Source organism: Eptatretus burgeri, chromosome 2, assembly GCF_056783735.1.
Source record: "Eptatretus burgeri isolate ZD-2024b chromosome 2, Ebu_testis_v1, whole genome shotgun sequence".
Lineage (NCBI taxonomy): Eukaryota > Metazoa > Chordata > Myxini > Myxiniformes > Myxinidae > Eptatretus > Eptatretus burgeri.
The window spans coordinates 49,220,867-49,241,658 of record NC_140962.1 but is presented as its reverse complement, the minus strand read 5'-3'; the positions used below and the strand labels follow the sequence as shown (position 1 = coordinate 49,241,658).

General features: G+C 42.9%; 1 protein-coding gene across 1 annotated transcript in view; it reads right to left on the bottom strand.

Annotated features, from left to right (window-relative positions):
* LOC147032006 (tumor necrosis factor-inducible gene 6 protein-like) overlaps positions 1–11,585 on the bottom strand; it is a 31,846-nt gene extending 20,261 nt beyond the window's left edge. Inside the window, exons 1-2 of the mRNA XM_085869256.1 lie at positions 11,275–11,585; positions 2,268–2,405 (exon numbers count right to left, since the gene is read on the bottom strand). Of these exons, the coding sequence (XP_085725382.1) occupies positions 2,268–2,405; positions 11,275–11,413 (277 nt within the window). The 5' untranslated portion in view covers positions 11,414–11,585. The remainder of the gene's footprint in view (positions 1–2,267; positions 2,406–11,274) is intronic.
* Positions 11,586–20,792: the final 9,207 nt, after the last annotated feature.

Below are 20,792 nucleotides of genomic sequence, written 5' to 3'. Positions count from 1 at the left end.
TCACCTGGGTAGATTAGATTGTAAAATTGAGGGTGGGGAGGAAATCGGTCAGAAAATAATGGGTTTTTTTTTTTGAGGGGGAGGTTATTAACCTTACAGTGGAAAGTTCGACTTCAAAAACCAAGATGGACCCTTGTGTGAAAAAAGCAAATAAAGATGATGAGAAAATATAATCAAGATGGGGATGCCACAGATTATTGGCTCAGAATAAAATAAATAGGGAGTGAAGGGCTTCAAAGGACTTTGATGACAACCAAGAACCCACAAACCACATCGAGCAGCCTGCCCCAAAACCAATGTCCCACTAAAGCCTCCTTAGGACAGGTGGTGGTACCTCCCCTGGTGGCTGCAAGCAGCCTTCCACCTAGGTTTGCACTAAATGCTATCTTAATCAACAGATGTAGTTCTATAAACGACCCAACAGGCAAAACACACACACACATATACATACACACCATTTTCCCCTACGAGAGCAGGGGTTAGCACAAACCCCTTAGTCACCTTTTACAACACAGTGATATCCATCCATCCATGGGGACCATACTCTATGCAGAGCGTTGGTGCTGCCAAAGCAGTCTCCTTGGCTATTGGGTATAATCCTGGCTGGGTGGCCACTCCGACGCAGAATACCAGCAAGCTGGTACTCATTCTGCCAACCTCAGAAGGATGACAGGCTAAGTCAACCTCACCTGGTATTAATTCAACAGACAAGCAGGATTTGAACTCAGAACCCTCAGGTCCCAAGCCCACCACCCAAACCATTAAACTAACACCAGGCTTAGAAAGCAGTAAACTATGCAGCATGTTTTAATCTCAACAGTGTGTTTGAATCAATTTAATTAAGAAATTCCTTAAAAGGCAGAACTTGAGTGTATTATTGTATTCATAATCCCTACCTTTTGGACAATTGGATCATGGTTGTTTGGCCAGCACATTGGAAGCTGCCATGTTGTCCAACATGATGCACAAATGCACAGCAATTGGTGATGTAAATGCAAGGCCACCAACCATTCTGAATATAAATCAAATTAGCATCATGTTTTACTTGAGTACAAAATCAGAATGGATGAAAGTGTGCATTATGGATGGAACATGGTATAGTATGAAATAAAGAGCATACAGTATGGAAATGCTCTCAAACCGTTCCCATTATTCAAGTGAATGTAGCACAGAAGTAAAGTTGCAGATCTGTGTCTTGACACGCAACATTGTCACAAACGATGTCAATTTTGTTCTATCCATTGTAGTAAAGGAGGGGAGAGACACAGATGCTCCATGTTTTCAGTGACAATATACACTGAGCTTAAGCAGAAACACCTTAAGTTTAAGAAAGGAACTGAGAAACCCCTTCAAATTAGCACTTTCGAAACTGGTATAACTTCAAACCTCCAAAAAGCTGCTTTCCTTGTGGAAACAAGAGAGTTCATAGAACACCTTACCCCATGCAGATTGGAACAGTCTTTTCAACTGTTGCTTTGCGTTTCCAAGCACGATATTAGTTCTGTTCGTGAGGTTGAATTGAATGACAGGCGTGATGGTAGCCATACTGTATGATAGGCACCACCATAGCTGTCTGAATGCTGAATCTCACAATTACTCTGCCCGCAGGGAATGAGACGGTGTGAATATTTCTTCCGAGTACTGCTAAACGGAAGGTTTCTGCAAGTGCCAAGAAGGCGATTTGTCGTCTGGTGTTCAAGTATATAATTAATTTGAAATAAAATAAAGGTTTTAAGGGCTGTAGGGAAAAAAAAAACTACCTTTTTCAGAAGTTTACCACCATTGATGTACCATCATTTACACCTTATTTGATATGCTAAACTAGTTCTTTGTGCCTGTCGTTTGTGTCCTTTGTGACGTCCCTAAAAACAGGAAGTGTAGAATGATTTTCAATTTTGTTCGACTGCCAGAGTAAAAAAAATCACCATACTCCTCTCTGTGTACGCGAGATCGGGACGATATTCCATACAATTTGCCAAATTGAGAGCCAAAGTTCTGCTAAACTGCACTTTATATCAGTTGCTCTTATGTTATTACACAAACTTCAACACAAATGGTTTCATAAAACATCTGTCTAATGATTTCCATTCATACCTTTCTTTAAAATACACTCCCTTTATTCAGTAGTTTAAAATCAGGTTTTAATAGTTATGATGCAGCATCAAATATTGCATTATCCAATGAAAAATTATCTTCTATAGTCACGTTTATGAAATGGCACATGCGTTGGTGAGTTGTTTGACAAAAACTGTTCAACTCTCACTCACCGATTTTCTGAGCTTTACGCAACTCTTTTAGTGTGGCAATCCGTGCATCTTCATACTTGCACACCGCACGGGCAGCTTTGTAATCGAGCTTGTATCGACCATGACGTGACTGCATGTAGAACACCCCGGATGCATGCTCTGTGTACACAGTACATGATCCAGGGCACAAAACTTGCAAACAATCGCATCACGTGATGTCACACATAAACAGTAATGATGATTACTAACATTTGGCATAGATGCTTTCATAAAAACAATCAGTTAAACGATGACAGTTCAGTAAATTTGTGCGTGTGTTGTTGGTTGTTGTCTCCATATGTGGGGTTCAGAAGATGGAATGGAGTCCTCCCGTGTCTCGAAGTATCCACCTCCATTTTGTTAAGGGATCATAATCCATGGACCAAGCTGTGAAGTTTTGTTGTTCTCAAAGTTTTCTTCCCAGTGCTCTTTTCAGTATCGTCGCCGATCCCCGGACAGCCTCCGTTTGCAGTTATGCTTGCAGTAATATTTCCAGCGATGGTTTTAAAAATCTCCGGAAGGTTCTTCTTTCTCATTCCTGCTGTTCCAGTTATAATCACTGGTACAATTTTGGCATTGTTCAGCTTCCAGACTCTTTTTACTTCATTTTTGAGACCTTGGTATTTGGTCATTTTCTTGATTTCTGCATGTTTAGGCCAAAATTCTATCTCTTATTTTTGGTACCTAAGTACTGTATCTGGTTGCAATACTTTGTTTTCTATGTTCATGATCGATGGGATCATTAGGTCGTTCGTGAGCATTATGTCCTGTTTTCAATTATTGCTTTTGGTTTATGTTTCCATGAGTTTTCTGAAACTGGGATTTTGGCATTTTTGCAGATGTGCCAGTGGATTACTCCACATACTTTGTTGTGCCTTTATGTGTACAGTACAGCTGTTCTGACACGAGTATTTTTTACATCCTGAGAGGAGGTGACTCTTGCTTTTTGTTTTTTTTTTACCTTGTAGAACCTGTACATTTATCCACCGACTCAATTCTGTCATTTTATTAAAGCCATTGCTATAGTGTCCTTGGCCTTGAGAATTTATTAGCCCCCTTTGGACTTAATTCGAAACGGGGGCTTATGGGTTGGATCTCGTCCTTCCGTGTGTCCGTCCGCAGCTGTATCTCAGACATCTATGGACCGATTTTGTTCAAATTTGGCACAGAGACAATACATGATGGTATACATAAGCAAATCATTTTGTTTTGCAATTCAATCAAAGATGGCTGACTGGTAGACTGGCAGCCATTTCAGTTGGAAATAAATATTGGTTATCCCTTTAACTTTGTACAGCAAAATTACTAAGACCACAGGGGCTATGATATTTTCTGTCTTTTTCTCTTCGTTTTGATTTGTTCTCCATCCGAGTTGGGTTGACCTCTTCTTCACTATTCCAATGAGCCTTTTTTGTCGACGCCCAATCTTTCCAACTCTTTTTCATATATTATATCTCCCTGCTCTTTTATCATTCTCCCAGTTGACGGTGTATATTTGTTGATGTCTCACTTCATATTATTCCTTTGTCTTTTTGCGATCGTTTAGGCTGTGTTTGTTGCCGTTTCAATTTCACGTGTAACATTTTCTGCTCGCACCTGTCTTTGGAGATTTTTTGCTCGGTTGGTAAGGGATACTTTTTCTGACTTACTGTCTTCGTGTTTGTGTACAAATTGGATTCTGTATTCTGTTGAGCCGTCGTCATTCTGTGCACTTGATTGAGTTCCATCAAGCTGCTACCTCCTCCTCGTCTTGGCAGATACAGTACATTCTCGGATTGCATTGATTTTTCGAGAACATTTTGTGGATAGTGAGAAGTTTCCTTGTTTAGACATAGAGTTTGTTGATTTCCACTTGTAGCCAGTTTATTATTCCGCAACTCTATTGGAACACTGATTCTGTGAATTGGTTTATGGCTTTGATTTGGTTTCTCGGGGATAAATATGTTTTTCGGATCATCATTGTTCTACGCAGGTGTTCTTTGCTAATTGTTTTATGCATTTATTTGTGACATATTTGGTGGCCCTCTTCTACTCTGAGGTATTTGTAAGATGCTTCATTGTCTTGCTCCTGTATTATATTTCGGTCAATTTTTATATTGTCCATTTTTGGTGGTCTACCATGTACAAATGCGCACTCAGCACACATATCTCGGCCAAATTCTATTTCAGTGTCCTCGAAGTACTGTTTTACTCGTTTTGGTTATTCTGTAATTATTTTGTCGTTCAGTGTAAACACCTTTAAATCATCCATATATAGTAGACTAGCAGGGGTACCTTGGTTTTAATCCTGTTGCCATTTTGAAGACATCAAATTGTATTTTTTCAAGGTTTTCAACATTTTTTTTTTTTTTTGGCCTAAAACACTCCTCTGAAAGTTTCATGAACATCTGTTCTGCCGTCTTTGAGAAAAATGTTTACACACACACACACACACACGTACACACACACACGCACACACACACACGCACACACACACACACACACACACGTACACACACACACGCACACACACACACGCACACACACACACACACACACACACCTCTTAGAGTATAGATGTGTCACCTTTGCTATACCTTTGGACACTTCTGCTGGATGTTTGGGTATATCCATGTCCTTGCTCATTATTAAATAGGCTGCTCAGTCGGTCTAGAGCCAGAAAAATAATCTATCTCCCTGGAAGATCCCACAACGTATCTTCACTCCTGGTATTTCGATATTTTCTTCCAAGTACTGTGATATCAATGTGGTATTCCAGAGCTCCATACTTTCTCAATCAGTTTGGTTATTTGAGGGTTGATGTTGTACATCTGCATGCATTTAACATCCATGAATGTGGGACACCATCAAAAGCTTTTTTTATCGTCTATCCATGCTGTGGACACTTTGGTTCTTCTCATATTGCAGTTTCCGAGTATGGCCTTGTTTCGTAGTAGGTGGTCTATTGTTCATCCTCTTTTTCATCTCTTCTGTTCTGCCTCTCGGCCTACTTGCTGTGTTAGGTGGTGGTACATCATTTCTGTGATGATTCCTGTTTGAAGTTTATATTATTATTATTCATTTGTGTGCGGTGTCTCAAAGGTGTTGGTCGACAATGTGAAGTTAACTGTTTTCAACCAGCTTCAGGTCCTTGTGGTCAGGTGCTGCGTTCTTGCCATCCTCTCTCCAGGTGATGTATGGGGTGGTCTTGAACAAGATGATCCTGGGAGATTTGGGTCTGGGGGAGGCCACACTTGCAGTCGGGTGAGTAAGCATAGTCCCAGGAGAACAAGTTGTGATGGAATCTGCCAACACCCATTGGGAGCCGGTTAAGGTGGCATCATTCCTTTCTCAGCAGATCACAACCAGGAGGCTTGGTGGAACATCAGGGACCATGCCCTATAATACACATGATCAGAGCCCATGATGGTTCTTTGAAATCCCAGCAATAACAAGTGCTGGCTTCTCACACCAGTTGTTGTCAAAATGATGCGGCAGTACCAGCAGCCTTATAGGATTTTCCCTGCATCCAAGCAGGATGAAAGGGGCAGTCAAAGCTACATGTGATTGTGAATCCACAGATGCCTGGTTTAGCTGGCACTCAGCTTGGATCTTCCAACCAAAGCAAAAGGATTTATCTTTGACCCATGCAGAGCGTTCTCATCCTGGAGTCAATCATCAAGTAAGGAATTCACCGCAGGGACCGATTGCAAAGAGAAAACAGAGCTCCATTCAATGGTTCAGTTGAGGAGAGGAGCCGGGTGCCAAGGGGCACCACAGTTCCATCTCTCCTTAAGCCCACTATTTTCGTTCTACTCAAAGGAGTAAGCAGACAAGATAGCTGGATAAAAAGACCAAATGAGCTTACTACTTCCCCCAGGGCACCGGCTATCCAGCAGCGAAGATGGAAGCAAAACGACATCTTGTCGAAACACTTCTAAAATGGCGAGCACAAAATACATGGACAAAAGGCATTTTAATGTGCTTATAAAATCACGAAATCACAGTAAAACCCTTATATGTACCACCTATTACGATACTTGACACAGAGTATTTCATGAAGTGGATGCAAATTAGACTTCAGACATTCACATCACCTACAGGCTTTAGAGGCTGCTATATTTAAGATATGCATTTAAAAAAAAAAATACAACGATAACTCAGGGGACACTAATTGGCAGGATTTGACATCCTCCCCCTCCCCCTCCCTCCACACCCCCTCCTCGACCAATTACCCCTTTCCTGTTTTTTTTATCCTTACACACCCATTCCAACTCCTTCCCTTAATCTTATTTCTTCCAAATGCTTCTCTGACCAACTTTCCTTTCTCTCCATAAGATTTTTCAACATGACAGAATACCAACATTTGATTGGTTTTGTGAGGGAGTATGGACGACCTCATCGTATTTCCTCCATCGGGCGTGTTCGATCCCCCATTTCTGCTCAGTTAAAATTTCCCATATCTTGCTGCAAAAGTGGCACCCTGCCCAGGATTGGCTTCTCAGCCACCAAAAGTTTCACGACTTGACATGAACACCTCAATACTTTGTGAAGAAGATGGGTACCACCACCACCACCACCACCACCACCACCACCACCACCAGTGTTCTCCCATCATGCAGGAAACTTTGTTGCTGAAATATCTGGCCTCATGCAACATGCTCGATCCCATCACAACATGAGCAAATTCAAAATTGTATTTTTATCTCAGTAACATCCAAACTATGCCCTCTCATTATGCCCACTGGCAGCATCTTCTTCTTCTTCTTCTTTCGGCTGCTCCCGTTAGGGGTCGCCACAGCGGATCAACCGTCTCCATTTCGCTCTAAATTATGCCCACTGGCAGGATGGCCTGAATATATTGACACTCGCCTCGAAGCAGTCGAGCCTGGGTTTGAATCTCAGCCCAGCTATAAACTGTCATCCTGATGTTTTACAGGTAGGGCGATTCGTCAATGTGTGTGCCATCCCTTGGATGAACCAACTGGACATCCCATCTGTAAATTACAAATTCCTGCACTAACTACTGCTGCGAAGGCAATGGCAAACCACCCAGTATAACCCTTGCCAAGAAACTGCTTTTGCAGTAGTGAACCAACCTTTCGAGTAGAACACCACAATATTAAAAAAAAAAAGAGAAATGAGAGAAGTGAGAGAAGTGAGAGAAGTGAGAGAAGTGAGAGAAGTGAGAGAAGTGAGAGAAGTGAGAGAAGTGAGAGAAGTGAGAGAAGTGAGAGAAGTGAGAGACGTGAGAGACGTGAGAGACGTGAGAGACGTGAGAGACGTGAGAGACGTGAGAGACGTGAGAGACGTGAGAGACGTGAGAGACGTGAGAGACGTGAGAGACGTGAGAGACGTGAGAGACGTGAGAGACGTGAGAGACGTGAGAGACGTGAGAGACGTGAGAGACGTGAGAGACGTGAGAGACGTGAGAGACGTGAGAGACGTGAGAGTCGAGAGACGTGAGAGACGTGAGAGACGTGAGAGACGTGAGAGACGTGAGAGACGTGAGAGACGTGAGAGACGTGAGAGACGTGAGAGACGTGAGAGACGTGAGAGACGTGAGAGACGTGAGAGACGTGAGAGGCGTGAGAGGCGTGAGAGGCGTGAGAGGCGTGAGAGGCGTGAGAGGCGTGAGAGGCGTGAGAGGCGTGAGAGGCGTGAGAGGCGTGAGAGGCGTGAGAGGCGTGAGAGGCGTGAGAGGCGTGAGAGGCGTGAGAGGCGTGAGAGGCGTGAGAGACGTGAGAGACGTGAGAGACGTGAGAGACGTGAGAGACGTGAGAGACGTGAGAGACGTGAGAGACGTGAGAGACGTGAGAGACGTGAGAGACGTGAGAGACGTGAGAGACGTGAGAGACGTGAGAGACGTGAGAGACGTGAGAGACGTGAGAGACGTGAGAGACGTGAGAGACGTGAGAGACGTGAGAGACGTGAGAGACGGAGAGAGACGTGAGAGACGTGAGAGACGTGAGAGACGTGAGAGACGTGAGAGACGGAGAGAGACGTGAGAGACGTGAGAGACGTGAGAGACGTGAGAGACGTGAGAGACGTGAGAGACGTGAGAGACGTGAGAGACGTGAGAGACGTGAGAGACGTGAGAGAGACGTGAGAGACGTGAGAGACGTGAGAGACGTGAGAGACGGGAGAGACGGGAGAGACGTGAGAGACGTGAGAGACGTGAGAGACGCAGAGACGTGAGAGACGGAGAGACGTGGGAGAGACGTGAGAGAGACGTGAGAGACGTGAGAGACGTGAGAGACGTGAGAGACGGAGAGAGACGGAGAGACGTGAGAGACGTGAGAGACGTGAGAGACGTGAGAGACGTGAGAGACGGAGAGACGTGAGAGACGTGAGAGACGTGAGAGACGGAGAGACGTGAGAGACGTGAGAGACGTGAGAGACGTGAGAGACGTGAGAGACGTGAGAGACGTGAGAGACGTGAGAGACGGAGAGACGTGAGAGACGTGAGAGACGTGAGAGACGTGAGAGACGTGAGAGACGTGAGAGACGTGAGAGACGTGGAGAGACGTGAGAGACGTGAGAGACGTGAGAGACGTGAGAGACGGAGAGAGACGTGAGAGACGTGAGAGACGGAGAGACGTGAGAGACGTGAGAGACGTGAGAGACGTGAGAGACGTGAGAGACGTGAGAGACGTGAGAGACGTGGAGAGACGTGAGAGACGTGAGAGACGGGAGAGACGTGAGAGACGTGGAGAGACGTGAGAGAGAGACGTCAGAGACGTGAGAGACGTGAGAGACGTGAGAGACGTGAGAGACGTGAGAGACGTGAGAGACGTGAGAGACGAGAGAGACGTGAGAGACGTGAGAGACGTGAGAGACGTGAGAGACGTGAGAGACGTGAGAGACGTGAGAGACGTGAGAGACGTGAGAGACGTGAGAGACGTGAGAGACGTGAGAGACGTGAGAGACGTGAGAGACGTGAGAGACGTGAGAGACGTGAGAGACGTGAGAGACGTGAGAGAGACGTGAGAGACGTGAGAGACGTGAGAGACGTGAGAGACGTGAGAGACGTGAGAGAGACGTGAGAGAGACGTGAGAGACGTGAGAGACGTGAGAGAGACGTGAGAGACGTGAGAGACGTGAGAGAGACGTGAGAGACGTGAGAGACGTGAGAGACGCAGAGAGAGACGTGAGAGACGTGAGAGACGTGAGAGACGTGAGAGACGTGAGAGACGTGAGAGACGTGAGAGACGTGAGAGACGTGAGAGACGTGAGAGACGTGAGAGACGTGAGAGACGTGAGAGACGTGAGAGACGTGAGAGACGTGAGAGACGTGAGAGACGTGAGAGACGTGAGAGACGTGAGAGACGTGAGAGACGTGAGAGACGTGAGAGACGTGAGAGACGTGAGAGACGTGAGAGACGTGTGAGACGTGTGAGACGTGTGAGACGTGTGAGACGTGTGAGACGTGTGAGACGTGTGAGACGTGTGAGACGTGTGAGACGTGAGACGTGTGAGACGTGAGACGTGAGAGATGAGAGATGAGAGATGAGAGAGGCGAGAGGCGAGAGGCGAGAGAGAGAGAGAGAGAGAGAGAGAGAGAGAGAGAGAGAGAGAGAGAAAAAATATATATATATTTTATTCACCTCAAGGCAACTATTTTAGCAATTGTTCGACCTTTGCAAAATTAGGCTAAAATTGAATGGACCCAATTTATTACAAGTTGCCTTTGGTTTATTACATAGAAGGAAATATTATGCAAGGTCAATGCTTTCGTCTGAAGAGCAGCTGATTGCGGCAAACCTAGCATCGAATTAATCAAGACAAATGCAGTATCCCTGATTTAAATGGTAATTGCTTCAGTCTTCATGTTTCAATGTTCATTGTGACATTTATTTTTCAGGAAATTCTCGTCTTCGAAGTTACTGTTGATATAGAATGACCTGCACAGGTCGACCGTACGCAGTTCATTTTTTTTCAGTTGCATGAAGGTTGCCCTTTCAGAGTAAAGCATTGGCCTTGCATAATATTTCCTGGGAAACTTCATCAGAGCCAAAGAGGGATAAAGGATTAATGCCAAAAAACATCAGCTTCTCCTTCCTCCCCATGGTGGTTAGCAAAGGCTTACGTCAATCATCAACCTGTTGAGTTCATCCATCGTTTGTTGTTTACTACGTTTACAACTACAACGGCACGCGGTACAGTGCATACCGTACCTCCCTCTGCCAGGCTGAACAGTTCATGTTTTGTATCCCACAGATAGGCCAGATCTACTGACGTGAACCAAAATCAAACCAGCTTGTTATTTTCACATAACCAACTCATCCACAGAGTTTTGTCAATAATACATTCACAACTTTTTCAGATATCGTGCTATATATACTGTACATTATTTTGGCCCCATCTCTCAATGGTGAAGAATCGCAGATAAAAATTTTAAAAGAATTCTCGTATCCGGTTCCAGATCTTCCCCAAAATCGAATCAATTCTTCCTTAACATACACTCAACCTGTCCAACAAGTTTCATCCAAATCAGTTCATAACTTTTTTCAGATATATGTTCTATATAGTTTGTCCCTGTCATTCATTGGTGAAGAATCACGTAAAAAAACATTTTCCAATCCGCATCTTCACCAAAATCGAAACAATTCTTCCTCGTCACAGACCCAGCATGTCCACCAAGGTTCAGAAGAATCCGTCTACAACTTTTTGAGATATTGTGCTCGATGTCATTTTAGCCCAATCTCTCAATGGTGAAGAATCACTTTAAAATTCTAGTAGCTGGATCCTGATCCGGATCTTCACCAAAATCTAATCAATTCGTCGTTGTCACACACACACCGAACCTGTCCACAAAATTTCATCCAGATCCGTCTACAACTTTTTGAGATATCCTGTACATAAACAGGCAAACAGAAAGACAGACAGAAAGGGATGAAAACATAACCTCCTTCACCTATGGTGGCGGAGGTAAAAATACAAGCAAAACCAATACAAAATGCTTTTATAAACCAATCATATTCACTAAGTTAGCATAAAGGTCCCTCACCCAGCAAAATGGAGTTGTGCCATATGTTGCCTTTGTAGCTCCAGCAGTGAGACATGCTGACAACTGCCAGCAAAGCTCCAGCGAGTAGTAGAAGTGCTGCAGATCGTGGCATGGCAATGGAGCAGACCGCCAAGTACATGGACCGAACGAAGATGCCTATACCAACAAAAATGACCAATTTTGATCAATTTTAACCCGGATTCCTGCTCCACTGACTGTGCGTCATGTATTTGTCAGGGAGGCAAAGGAGGGAAAGTGCAGATGATGTTTTATCACGGAATAACCCAGAAAAAAATTCCTAATGCCTTCCACATGTGCCGAGACCACGTATGGTGTGACGAGACCCTTTGGCACGCCTACACACGCTGCTTTGTATGTTAAAACGTCAATGCCAACTTTGTTTTCCTCACTCTCAGATTATCTTGGCATGTCTGTTGAATTGTAATGCACAGCTAAGAACGAAATATTGTTTTACAGATATCTGATGTTTTGATCAAAACAACTTTCATGGATCCTGACCTCGGGCTGTATCCAAGCAATGGGTGATAATAGCGGAAGGAACATGCTACATTTGATCCCTGCAAGTAATATAAACATGATACAAAAACCCATAAGTGTACCCATAAAGATCCCACTAAAGACTATACAGTATAAGTGTACCCAAGCAGGACACATGGAGTGCATCAAATGAGAGCAGTAAATGCCACTTCAAACTTCCTTGATTCCTATCCAAATGCCTTTTTTTTATTGAACGATTCCTCTCGTGACACCACAAAGTGATGTGCACAAAATGGTACGCACAAAGACCGACTCGTGAAGAACAGTCACGAAACAAAAGACTTAGCACATACTGTCCTCATTATAAGCCATTCACAACCTTACCCTTCAAAGGTATTACGAGATGAAATGCCTCCATCTACATTTTGCATTTCACTTTCAAATGAAATTGTCAACTATCCTCCATTACAGCCTATCATGATGCAAAACAATTAATATACAATTGAAGTACCTTTATTTTCCTGGGGGTCACATGGCATCAAAGGGGTCACCTTTCTGCATCACAGGAGTCACCAACTTATTACGTCGTGCAAACATCATGGCATGCTGTCCTCCTTTCCACCAACAATCTTCACACCATGTACACACATCGGTTTGACCATCATCTCCCATGCAGTGTGCTTTCAAACAGTCTGTGACACTTAATACCACACTGCTAGGGCATTCCCTGCACGTATGAAAGTTTTAAACAGGCCGAAACAGCTTAAAATGCAAAATGAAAACCTTGGTCAAAGGTAAAAATTCAGGGGATAATCTCTTTTTTTTGATTTTATTTGCAGGAGCGAGGCTCATGGAAGAGCAAGCGAGAACTGACAGCAAATATCAAGTGAATGAACAAACAGGAAAGAAGGAAAGTGGGGAGACGGGGGGGGGGGAGAAGAAACTGGAATGAGTAAATAAGATGGTTGTGTTACGAAAGGTTAATGGGCGTAATAAAGTTCATGCATCAGAATTATCTTGGCTGTACACTCGAATTCCATATATACGAACACTACAGGGGAAGGAATGAGCCAAAAACCAAGAGGGCCCCCCCTTGGTGAAAAAAAAAAAAGATTGCAAAATGTAGAATGGGAGTGCCCCCAAATGATTGGCTGACAGTAAAAGAAAAAAAGGGGGTGAGGGGCTTCGGGTGACTTTTCAGATAAGCAAGGAACATTCCAGATGGCACCAACAATGCAAAGTAATCACCCCTTAAGGGGCTATGAGAATCCCAAACTTGGTGAGGCTCCAGTCAAACCGGCAGAGGACAGTGTAGATTATGTCCAAGATGATGAGGTGGCCTCCCAGGGTGCTGCACCCATTTTTGGACATCTAGTTTTCTGGTGGCAAGCCAGCAAGCATGTGGAGACCACCGACTCCAATGGTACACTCGAGTAGTGCCTGACGAACCAGGAATGCAACCCGTAAGACAGAAAGAACCACTCAAAAACCCACAAATCCCCCATCTGACAACCTGACTGAAGAGCTTGCAACACTGGAATGTTCCGCCAAAGGCTCCAAAAGGACAGGTGGTGGTACCACTCCGGGCAGCTGTGAGCAGCCTCCCAACTCAAATTTGATGACAGGAAATGGCGGTGCACTGCTTGCTTCAAGCCTTGAAGGGTCGAAGCAAGCAGTGCACCACCAGACAGAACAGCCTCCGGAAGAAGAGTCCATAGACAGGATAAGTGAGAAATAAAAGAGTTGAGGTATGCAGTCAGCCTGGATTCTGGAAGTTTAACCAGGAGGGGAATACTGAAAGAACACACACATTCTGGAGTAGATCGTGAGGATCGCAAGAATATTGGGAGGAAAGAGACTGGTTGGAGGGTTCAACCTTGATATTTGGAAGATGATTTTTTCTGCTTTGTCTCAGGGTTGATATACACTTGTGAGCTTTCACAGAATGAACTAAAGTTACCCTCAGTCAGGTTCGCTTTGTCATGCTGAGAAAGCAACTGTTTGGCTGCATCTGCCTCCCCACAGCATCCCAGCAAAGCATATTTTATTAAGAGAAAAAAAGTAATGTTATTCGAGATAAACACAAACACAGTAAATGCATTTTTAGATGTAGAAAGCTGTCCAGTTGGGGTATTCCAGATACTGTGGTCATATTTTGCAGTTCTTGAGAACTCTCATGGTACGCTGTCTTATGAACCAGGCTCACTCCAACCCTTTTGTAAGAATAAACAGACATACAGTATATCTTTACGAATAAAAGGCAGTGTGTGTGTGTGTGTGTGTGTGTGTGTGTGTGTGTGTGTGTGTGTGTGTGTGTGTGTGTGTGTGTGTGTGTGTGTGTGTGTGTGTGTGTGTGTGTGTGTGTGTGTGTGTGTGTGTGTGTGTGTGTCGTTGATTGACATCTATATATGTGGGTTTCAGAATGTGGAATGGAGTCTTCCCACGGTGGGCTCAAGGTATCCACCTTCATTTCGGTAAAGGAAACCAAGCTGTGATGTTTTCTTTTCTCAATGTTTTGTGCCGAGGGCTCTCTTCAGGATCGTTACTGTTACTGAGCCCAGGACAGCTTCCAACTGTAGTTTGTTGTAATATTCCCTTGGATGGTTTTTAATATCTCTGTGAGGTTCTTTGTCATCACTGGTACCACTTTGGCATTCTTCAGCTTCCAGGACATTTTCACTTCATGCTTGAGGTCTTGGTGTTTGGTCATTTTCTTGATTTCTTCATTGTTAGTCCAAAATCACTGGTATTAACACCTCAATTAGCAATGCCTTCTTCTCCTTTTTTTTGTACCCAAGGATGATACTTGGTTGCAATGCTTTGTTTTCGATGTTCACGCTTGATGGGATCGTAAGGTCGTACGTGAGTGGTACTTCCATCTTTTCAGTGATTGCTTTTGGTGAATTTTCCCACAAATTTGCTGGAACTGGAATGTCAAAGTTTTTGCAGATGTGCCAGCAGATTACTTAACAAACTCTGTTGTGTCGTTGTTTGTACAGCTGTTCTGACATGTTACAAAAAAAAAAAAATTGGTGTTCAGTAATTAAGCATCACATATCATTATCTTTGCCAACCCCACCTCCACCCCTCACCTGTCTTTTTTTTTTTTCTCCTTCCCCACCCTTCTCTCTCACTCTCTGTCCCCTCCTCAATCAGGGTCTGCATTAAACATTGCAATGAAACCAGCACGACGACCGATCAACGCTGGCACGCCATCGGTTGTTATTGTGACGAGCTTTTCAAAAGGCAAATTCCTTTCTGTAAAATAATTCTTCACTTTGTTGTAGATATGTTAGAATTATTGACCGTTGTTCACTCACTCCCACAACCACGCCTCTCTCTCTCTCTCTCTCTCTCTCTCTCTCTCTCTCTCTCTGTTTGTCTATCTGTGTCACAGCGGTGGTTGTTGCTGTTGTTATTGTTGTTGTGCCTGGTTAGTTCTGCTCGAACAGGCCAGCTGCACAGATGGAAACTTGGACTCGAGATTGCTTTGGGAAGTGTGACAACTAAATTAACTTAATTATTGTATTACTATCTTTGTTATGACCATGCATCAATTTTTTTCACCATGTGAATGCAGATGTTTTTTTTTTCCACATTTTAATGTGAGCTACTCATTGGCAGCCAGCAAGCTACCAGATGCTCACAATCTACGTGTTGGCAATCCCTGACGTATCTTCTTCTTCTTTCTGCTGCTCCCTTTCGGGTTCGCCACAGCGGATCATCCGTATGATCCGCATAGTGATTTGGCACATGTTTTACGCCGGATGCCCTTCCTGACGCAACCTTGGTCGCCTCTTACGGCACAGGATATGGTACACCTATTTTAACCGGGGTATACACCGGCCCAGTACACTGGTACTCACTTCGCCGACCTCGGAAGGATGACAGGCTGAGTCAACCCCCTGGTGTAATAATTCAGTGGGCCAGCGGGGCTTAAACTCAGGACCTTTTGGATCCCAAGCCGCTGCCCGAACCACTGCGCCAACACCAGGCTCTATTATATCCCTGACATATATACATATATATATATATATATATATATATATATATATATATATATATATATATATATATATATATATATATATATATATATACATATATATACAAACAAGCCTGTAGGCGACATGGCTGCTCACTCCAGATGGAAAGCTGGCCGATGTGACTAGCTGATATTCATGTTCATGCTATCAATCAATTTAGCACAATAAATATGATTATCACAGCCCTCTTAGTTTGCGCCCAGAAACCCGCCTTGTGAAATTTCAGGCATGTTTCCAAAGAGACTAACAAATGGCAGCCCTGGTAATTCCATTTATTTATTCGCTAAAGATTTTATTTTTTTATATGATGCTGTAAGACATTCTCCTTGGGCACAAAAAAAAACAGGTCCCTCAGAGTTCCAGTTTTAGAGGTATTGATTTTTTTGTCCACAATAAGTGTACGATGTACGATAAAGTATTTTAGCTGTTGCTAGGCAACGGAGGTGTGCATAGCAACCATTCATTTTTGTGTACATGCCAGCCACATTGTACACATTTCACCCAAGTTTCATCAAAATCAGACTCTTTCTCTTGGAGATATTCGCAATTAACCCTTTCTGAAATGTTCGACATGTACTCGCCCAGATCCCATCTCCTCCTACAAATATTTTTGTTAGGGCTGCAAATTGGCATGAAGGGAGCGAGATAGATTGTGCACAGAACTCTAAGCTTCGATTTTTTTTGTTGTTGATTTTTTTCGATTTTTTGACCACTTTAAAGGACCGTTGCTATGCCGTTTCTTGGGCCCAGGGTCCCATATTTGAAAGCACACGATTCCCAGAAATATTGGTCCGACCTACCAAATTTCATTGGAATCGGTTGAGTGGTTTAGCCCTGAGGCTTAACGAAAGTTTCGTGGACAGACAGACAGATGGAAATGTCCAGAATAAGGGTGCTCTAAGAGCAGTGGCGTGCACTTGTAATCCGGCTACTCAGAGGCTTGGGTTGGAGGATCGCTTGAGGACGGGAACTCTGCGCTGGGCCGTGCTATGAGAGGGTGTAGGGCAGCCCGGAATCATGATGAAACCCAATCCTTATCCCTGTGTCGTAAGAAGCGACCAGGGTTACGTCAGGAAGGGCATCCGGCGTAAAACCTGTGCCAAATCAGTATGCGGATCATACGGATGATCCGCTGTGGCGACCCCTAACGGGAGCAGCCAAAAGAAGAACAACATATATATATATATATATATATATATATATATATATATATATATATATATATATATATATATATATTGTATGAAATTGCAATCAAGATAAATAATCAATAGAATAGAAAGAAGGAATTTCTAGAAGCCTTAAATATTGAGCTTATACACAAAACACATACATGTATGATACAAATGCAAATGTGAGCGATTTTGGCAATAACTTCACTCCACGACTGGAACCTTTTCCAAATCAGTTTTTGGCACAGGTTAATTGGCAGGGATATGGAGTTTTGTGGAACAGGGGGTGGGGGTGAGGGGGGGGGGAGTGAAAAGTTCAATCTCAGTTCTCGACTCTTGAAGGAAAGAAATAGTTCAAGCCCACAGAGCTCAACTTAGTCATTCATGTCTGCAGTAATGCACACACTCTGAACAAACAAGCCAATGCAATCAAAGCAAGGTGTGAACCTAACTGACCTCTTTGAAAAGCTTGATGTCGACCCTCGCACTCTCTGGTCCTCGATCTATGTGCGTCTCTTGGCTCCTGGCCGACATCTCTGACTCATTTTAATCTCACTCTGGGTCCCCATTCCTTTTTATTACCAATTTTCCAAAAATAAAAAATTGAATCGTTCTGGCCAATCACCTGTCACCAACCAATCCTCACCCTGTCTGGTGATCCGACTTGATTGGTGACGGCCAGTTGTTATGTAATAGCCATTGGGACAGCTGCACACGACCGTCCTCACCCACACATGTCCTGTTTGCCTGGGATTTCTTCCATGCCACAGGGTCATGTCTTACACCAACTCGGTTCTGCACGGAATCCCAGTTAACAATCTTCGTCAATGTATCCCAGGTTCATGATGTTGCAGGTACAGGCTCTCAAGTCATTAAAAGCAATGTCTGCTCCCACATTGATTGTTGGAAGAAAAGACAAAAGATGCAAAATTCACATGGTTGAGTGGATGAAGATAGAACTAATGCTCTCAAAGCCTATAGCAGCACACGCACACGCGTACACACACACACACACACACACACACACACACACACACACACACACACACACACACACACACACACACACACACACACACACACACACACACACACACACACACACCCTTTGAGACAGAGTAGGGCTTCGTTCTACATTGTGAAACCTGCATATGGAGATAACCAACGACCCTCCTTTTGGGAGTCATTTTTCCACGACCCCCTTAGTGACTCAAAAGTTACTTAAACATACTGGTCACTTTTCGATCCCTTAAAAGATAATGAAAATCGTTATTTTAATGAAGTTTCACTGCAGAAATACTCATATCAAATTAAATGCAAAGAAAAACACAGAACTCAGACCAAGAACATTTTTTGCTGCTCTGCAAATTGGTTGCTGTTCATGAGCTGACAAGTTCACATTGTGAAATTCCTGCAGCAATCAATGAATATATCTATATATTTATATATATATATATATATATATATATATATATATATATATATATATATATATATATATATATATATATATAAAACAATCACAAATCAAAAGGCGAATTATTTACAATCATAATTCAAAAATTGATATTATGTTAATTCTTGATTGCTTGATCTTGGTGACATCACGAAGCAAAATGTGAAAGTCATAGCTCAATCCATATTAATGTCCAATGTATTCATGACACTTACATCTGTTATATATACTACAAACCGTGCTGTCTTGTCCGTGTGTTCATCTGTCTCCCGTTTACGTTGGCCGCTTCCTGTGCTGTGTTTGAAAAGCTGCCGAATGGTTCTTTTGCATTTTCATTTCACTTTTCTTGATGGAATATAGTCAGTCACTTTATTGTCCCTTCCAACAATCTTTATCATCAACATGAACATCTGGGTTAAAGTATATTTAATACACATCTTCATGGAGTAACACACAATTTAAAATATGTATATTTTACACTCTTTTTTTAGACAAATCCAACCTCCGCCGCTCGATGTTGCACCACCATTTTGCGGCGGGCGGTATAAGTAGCTCAGAGCTTTGGCTCTGAGTGAAACCAAGAATGCAACACAATTATAATTTTTAAAGTCCATGAAATCATTTAAATTGCTTAAAATTGATAGATTAACTTAAACGAACATGATGCCAAGTAATTGCCATATTTTGACAATTAGAAATTTGCAATATAACACAAACATAAACTTATGACATTTCTCACTCATCATCAGTCACCGTCAATGAAATCCTCTGAAGATTCATTTGCGTATCACTGCATTTGCAAGCATCTGTGCAAGAAGGTGTATTCCGTTGACAGGAACATCTACCATGACTGCAGTCACCTTTTCACCCACGTGTCATTAGTTCACGCATGGCCGTGGAACCAGGTTGAAGGTTCATCCAATCGACAGTTATGTTTCCATCAGCGACAGAGCATCCCGTTCCATGTGGGCTTGGAATATCAGGATGTACCTCCAATGATCTTTTGCAAGAATTCCATTTGTATTGTGTGTAGTGTTCCTCCCAGACAGTGTCTCCTCTCCAACGTCACTGTTATCCCAACAGAAAATGTCAGGGATGTGTCGCTGATTGTTGCTCGGCAGCAGAACGCCATTGCTTGCACTAGCAAGAATTCATTCTGCCATTTCTATCTTCACTTATTCAAGAGAAGAAAGAGTATGACGATGAATGACCACACCTGTTCAATAACTGTATTACTCCAGCGGACCCAGTCAAAGATTTTTATAGTCATGGAAATAGCTACTGTACATGTTTAGGTTTTTTTTTTTTTTTCCTTCCATTTCATGTAACGTATAGAAGGTCCTTCGAGTTATTTGAATCTTGCAATGTAATGTTTCAGATGCTGACAGTCTCTCCAAATAAACTGGTAACTGACTTTCAGAATCATCATGAAGAAATCTGGCAAAAAAAAAAAAAACTTAGACACCAAATCTGGCAATCTTACATTTTCCGTTCTCAACTATTGGGTTGTGGGAGGACATGTCATCCCATCGTCATGGTTTGGACGTTCCATACGGGGATGCTTAGCTGTGCGGAATATTTTGGCGACGTCTTGATCAGGCTCCAAATGGTAATCCTCCGCATTCCTCTTTGAAACGTATGATATCTTTTCATATGTTTTCTTGATATCTTTTCAGGAAATACTGCCTCATTTATCGCAATGTGGTGAACTCCAAATCCTGTTTCTTCTTGAAATCGGTTCCTAGTCTTCAATGTTTTTTTTTTGTTACCTTCTTCACTGAATGAAGCCGGGGGTTCTGCTTCACCTCTGTTTGTCTATGAGCACGATATCTCAAAAAAGTTGAAGACAGATTTGGACAAAACTTGGTGGGCAGATTGGGTATTCGACAAGGAAGAATTGATTCAATTTTGGTGAAGATCTGAATCCGGATCCGGATCTGGATAAGGGAATTTTTTTTATTGTAAAAGTGATTCTTCGCCATTGAGAGATAAGACCAAAAACGATATGTACCATAATATTTCAAAAATGTATTGGGCCTGATATGTTCTTGTGGATCAGGCATTGCGTGGTGGAGGTATGCGCTCTACCGAGGGCCCTTCTAGTTTTGCTATGCATTTATTTTCCTTAATAAAATAATTTGACAGTTCAGAGAACACGTTATCCCATGCAGTGCTTAAGTGTACAATTCAATTAAAATAAAATTAGGATCTTCATGGTCTTACAAAATAACAATTAAGAAATTTAGCGCTGTTGATGCAGTTTTACACACCACTTTATTTAACTTGTCCAGGTAGTGCAAGACTGGAGAATTTTGGAAGGGATAACAAAGTGATTCGGAAGAGAAG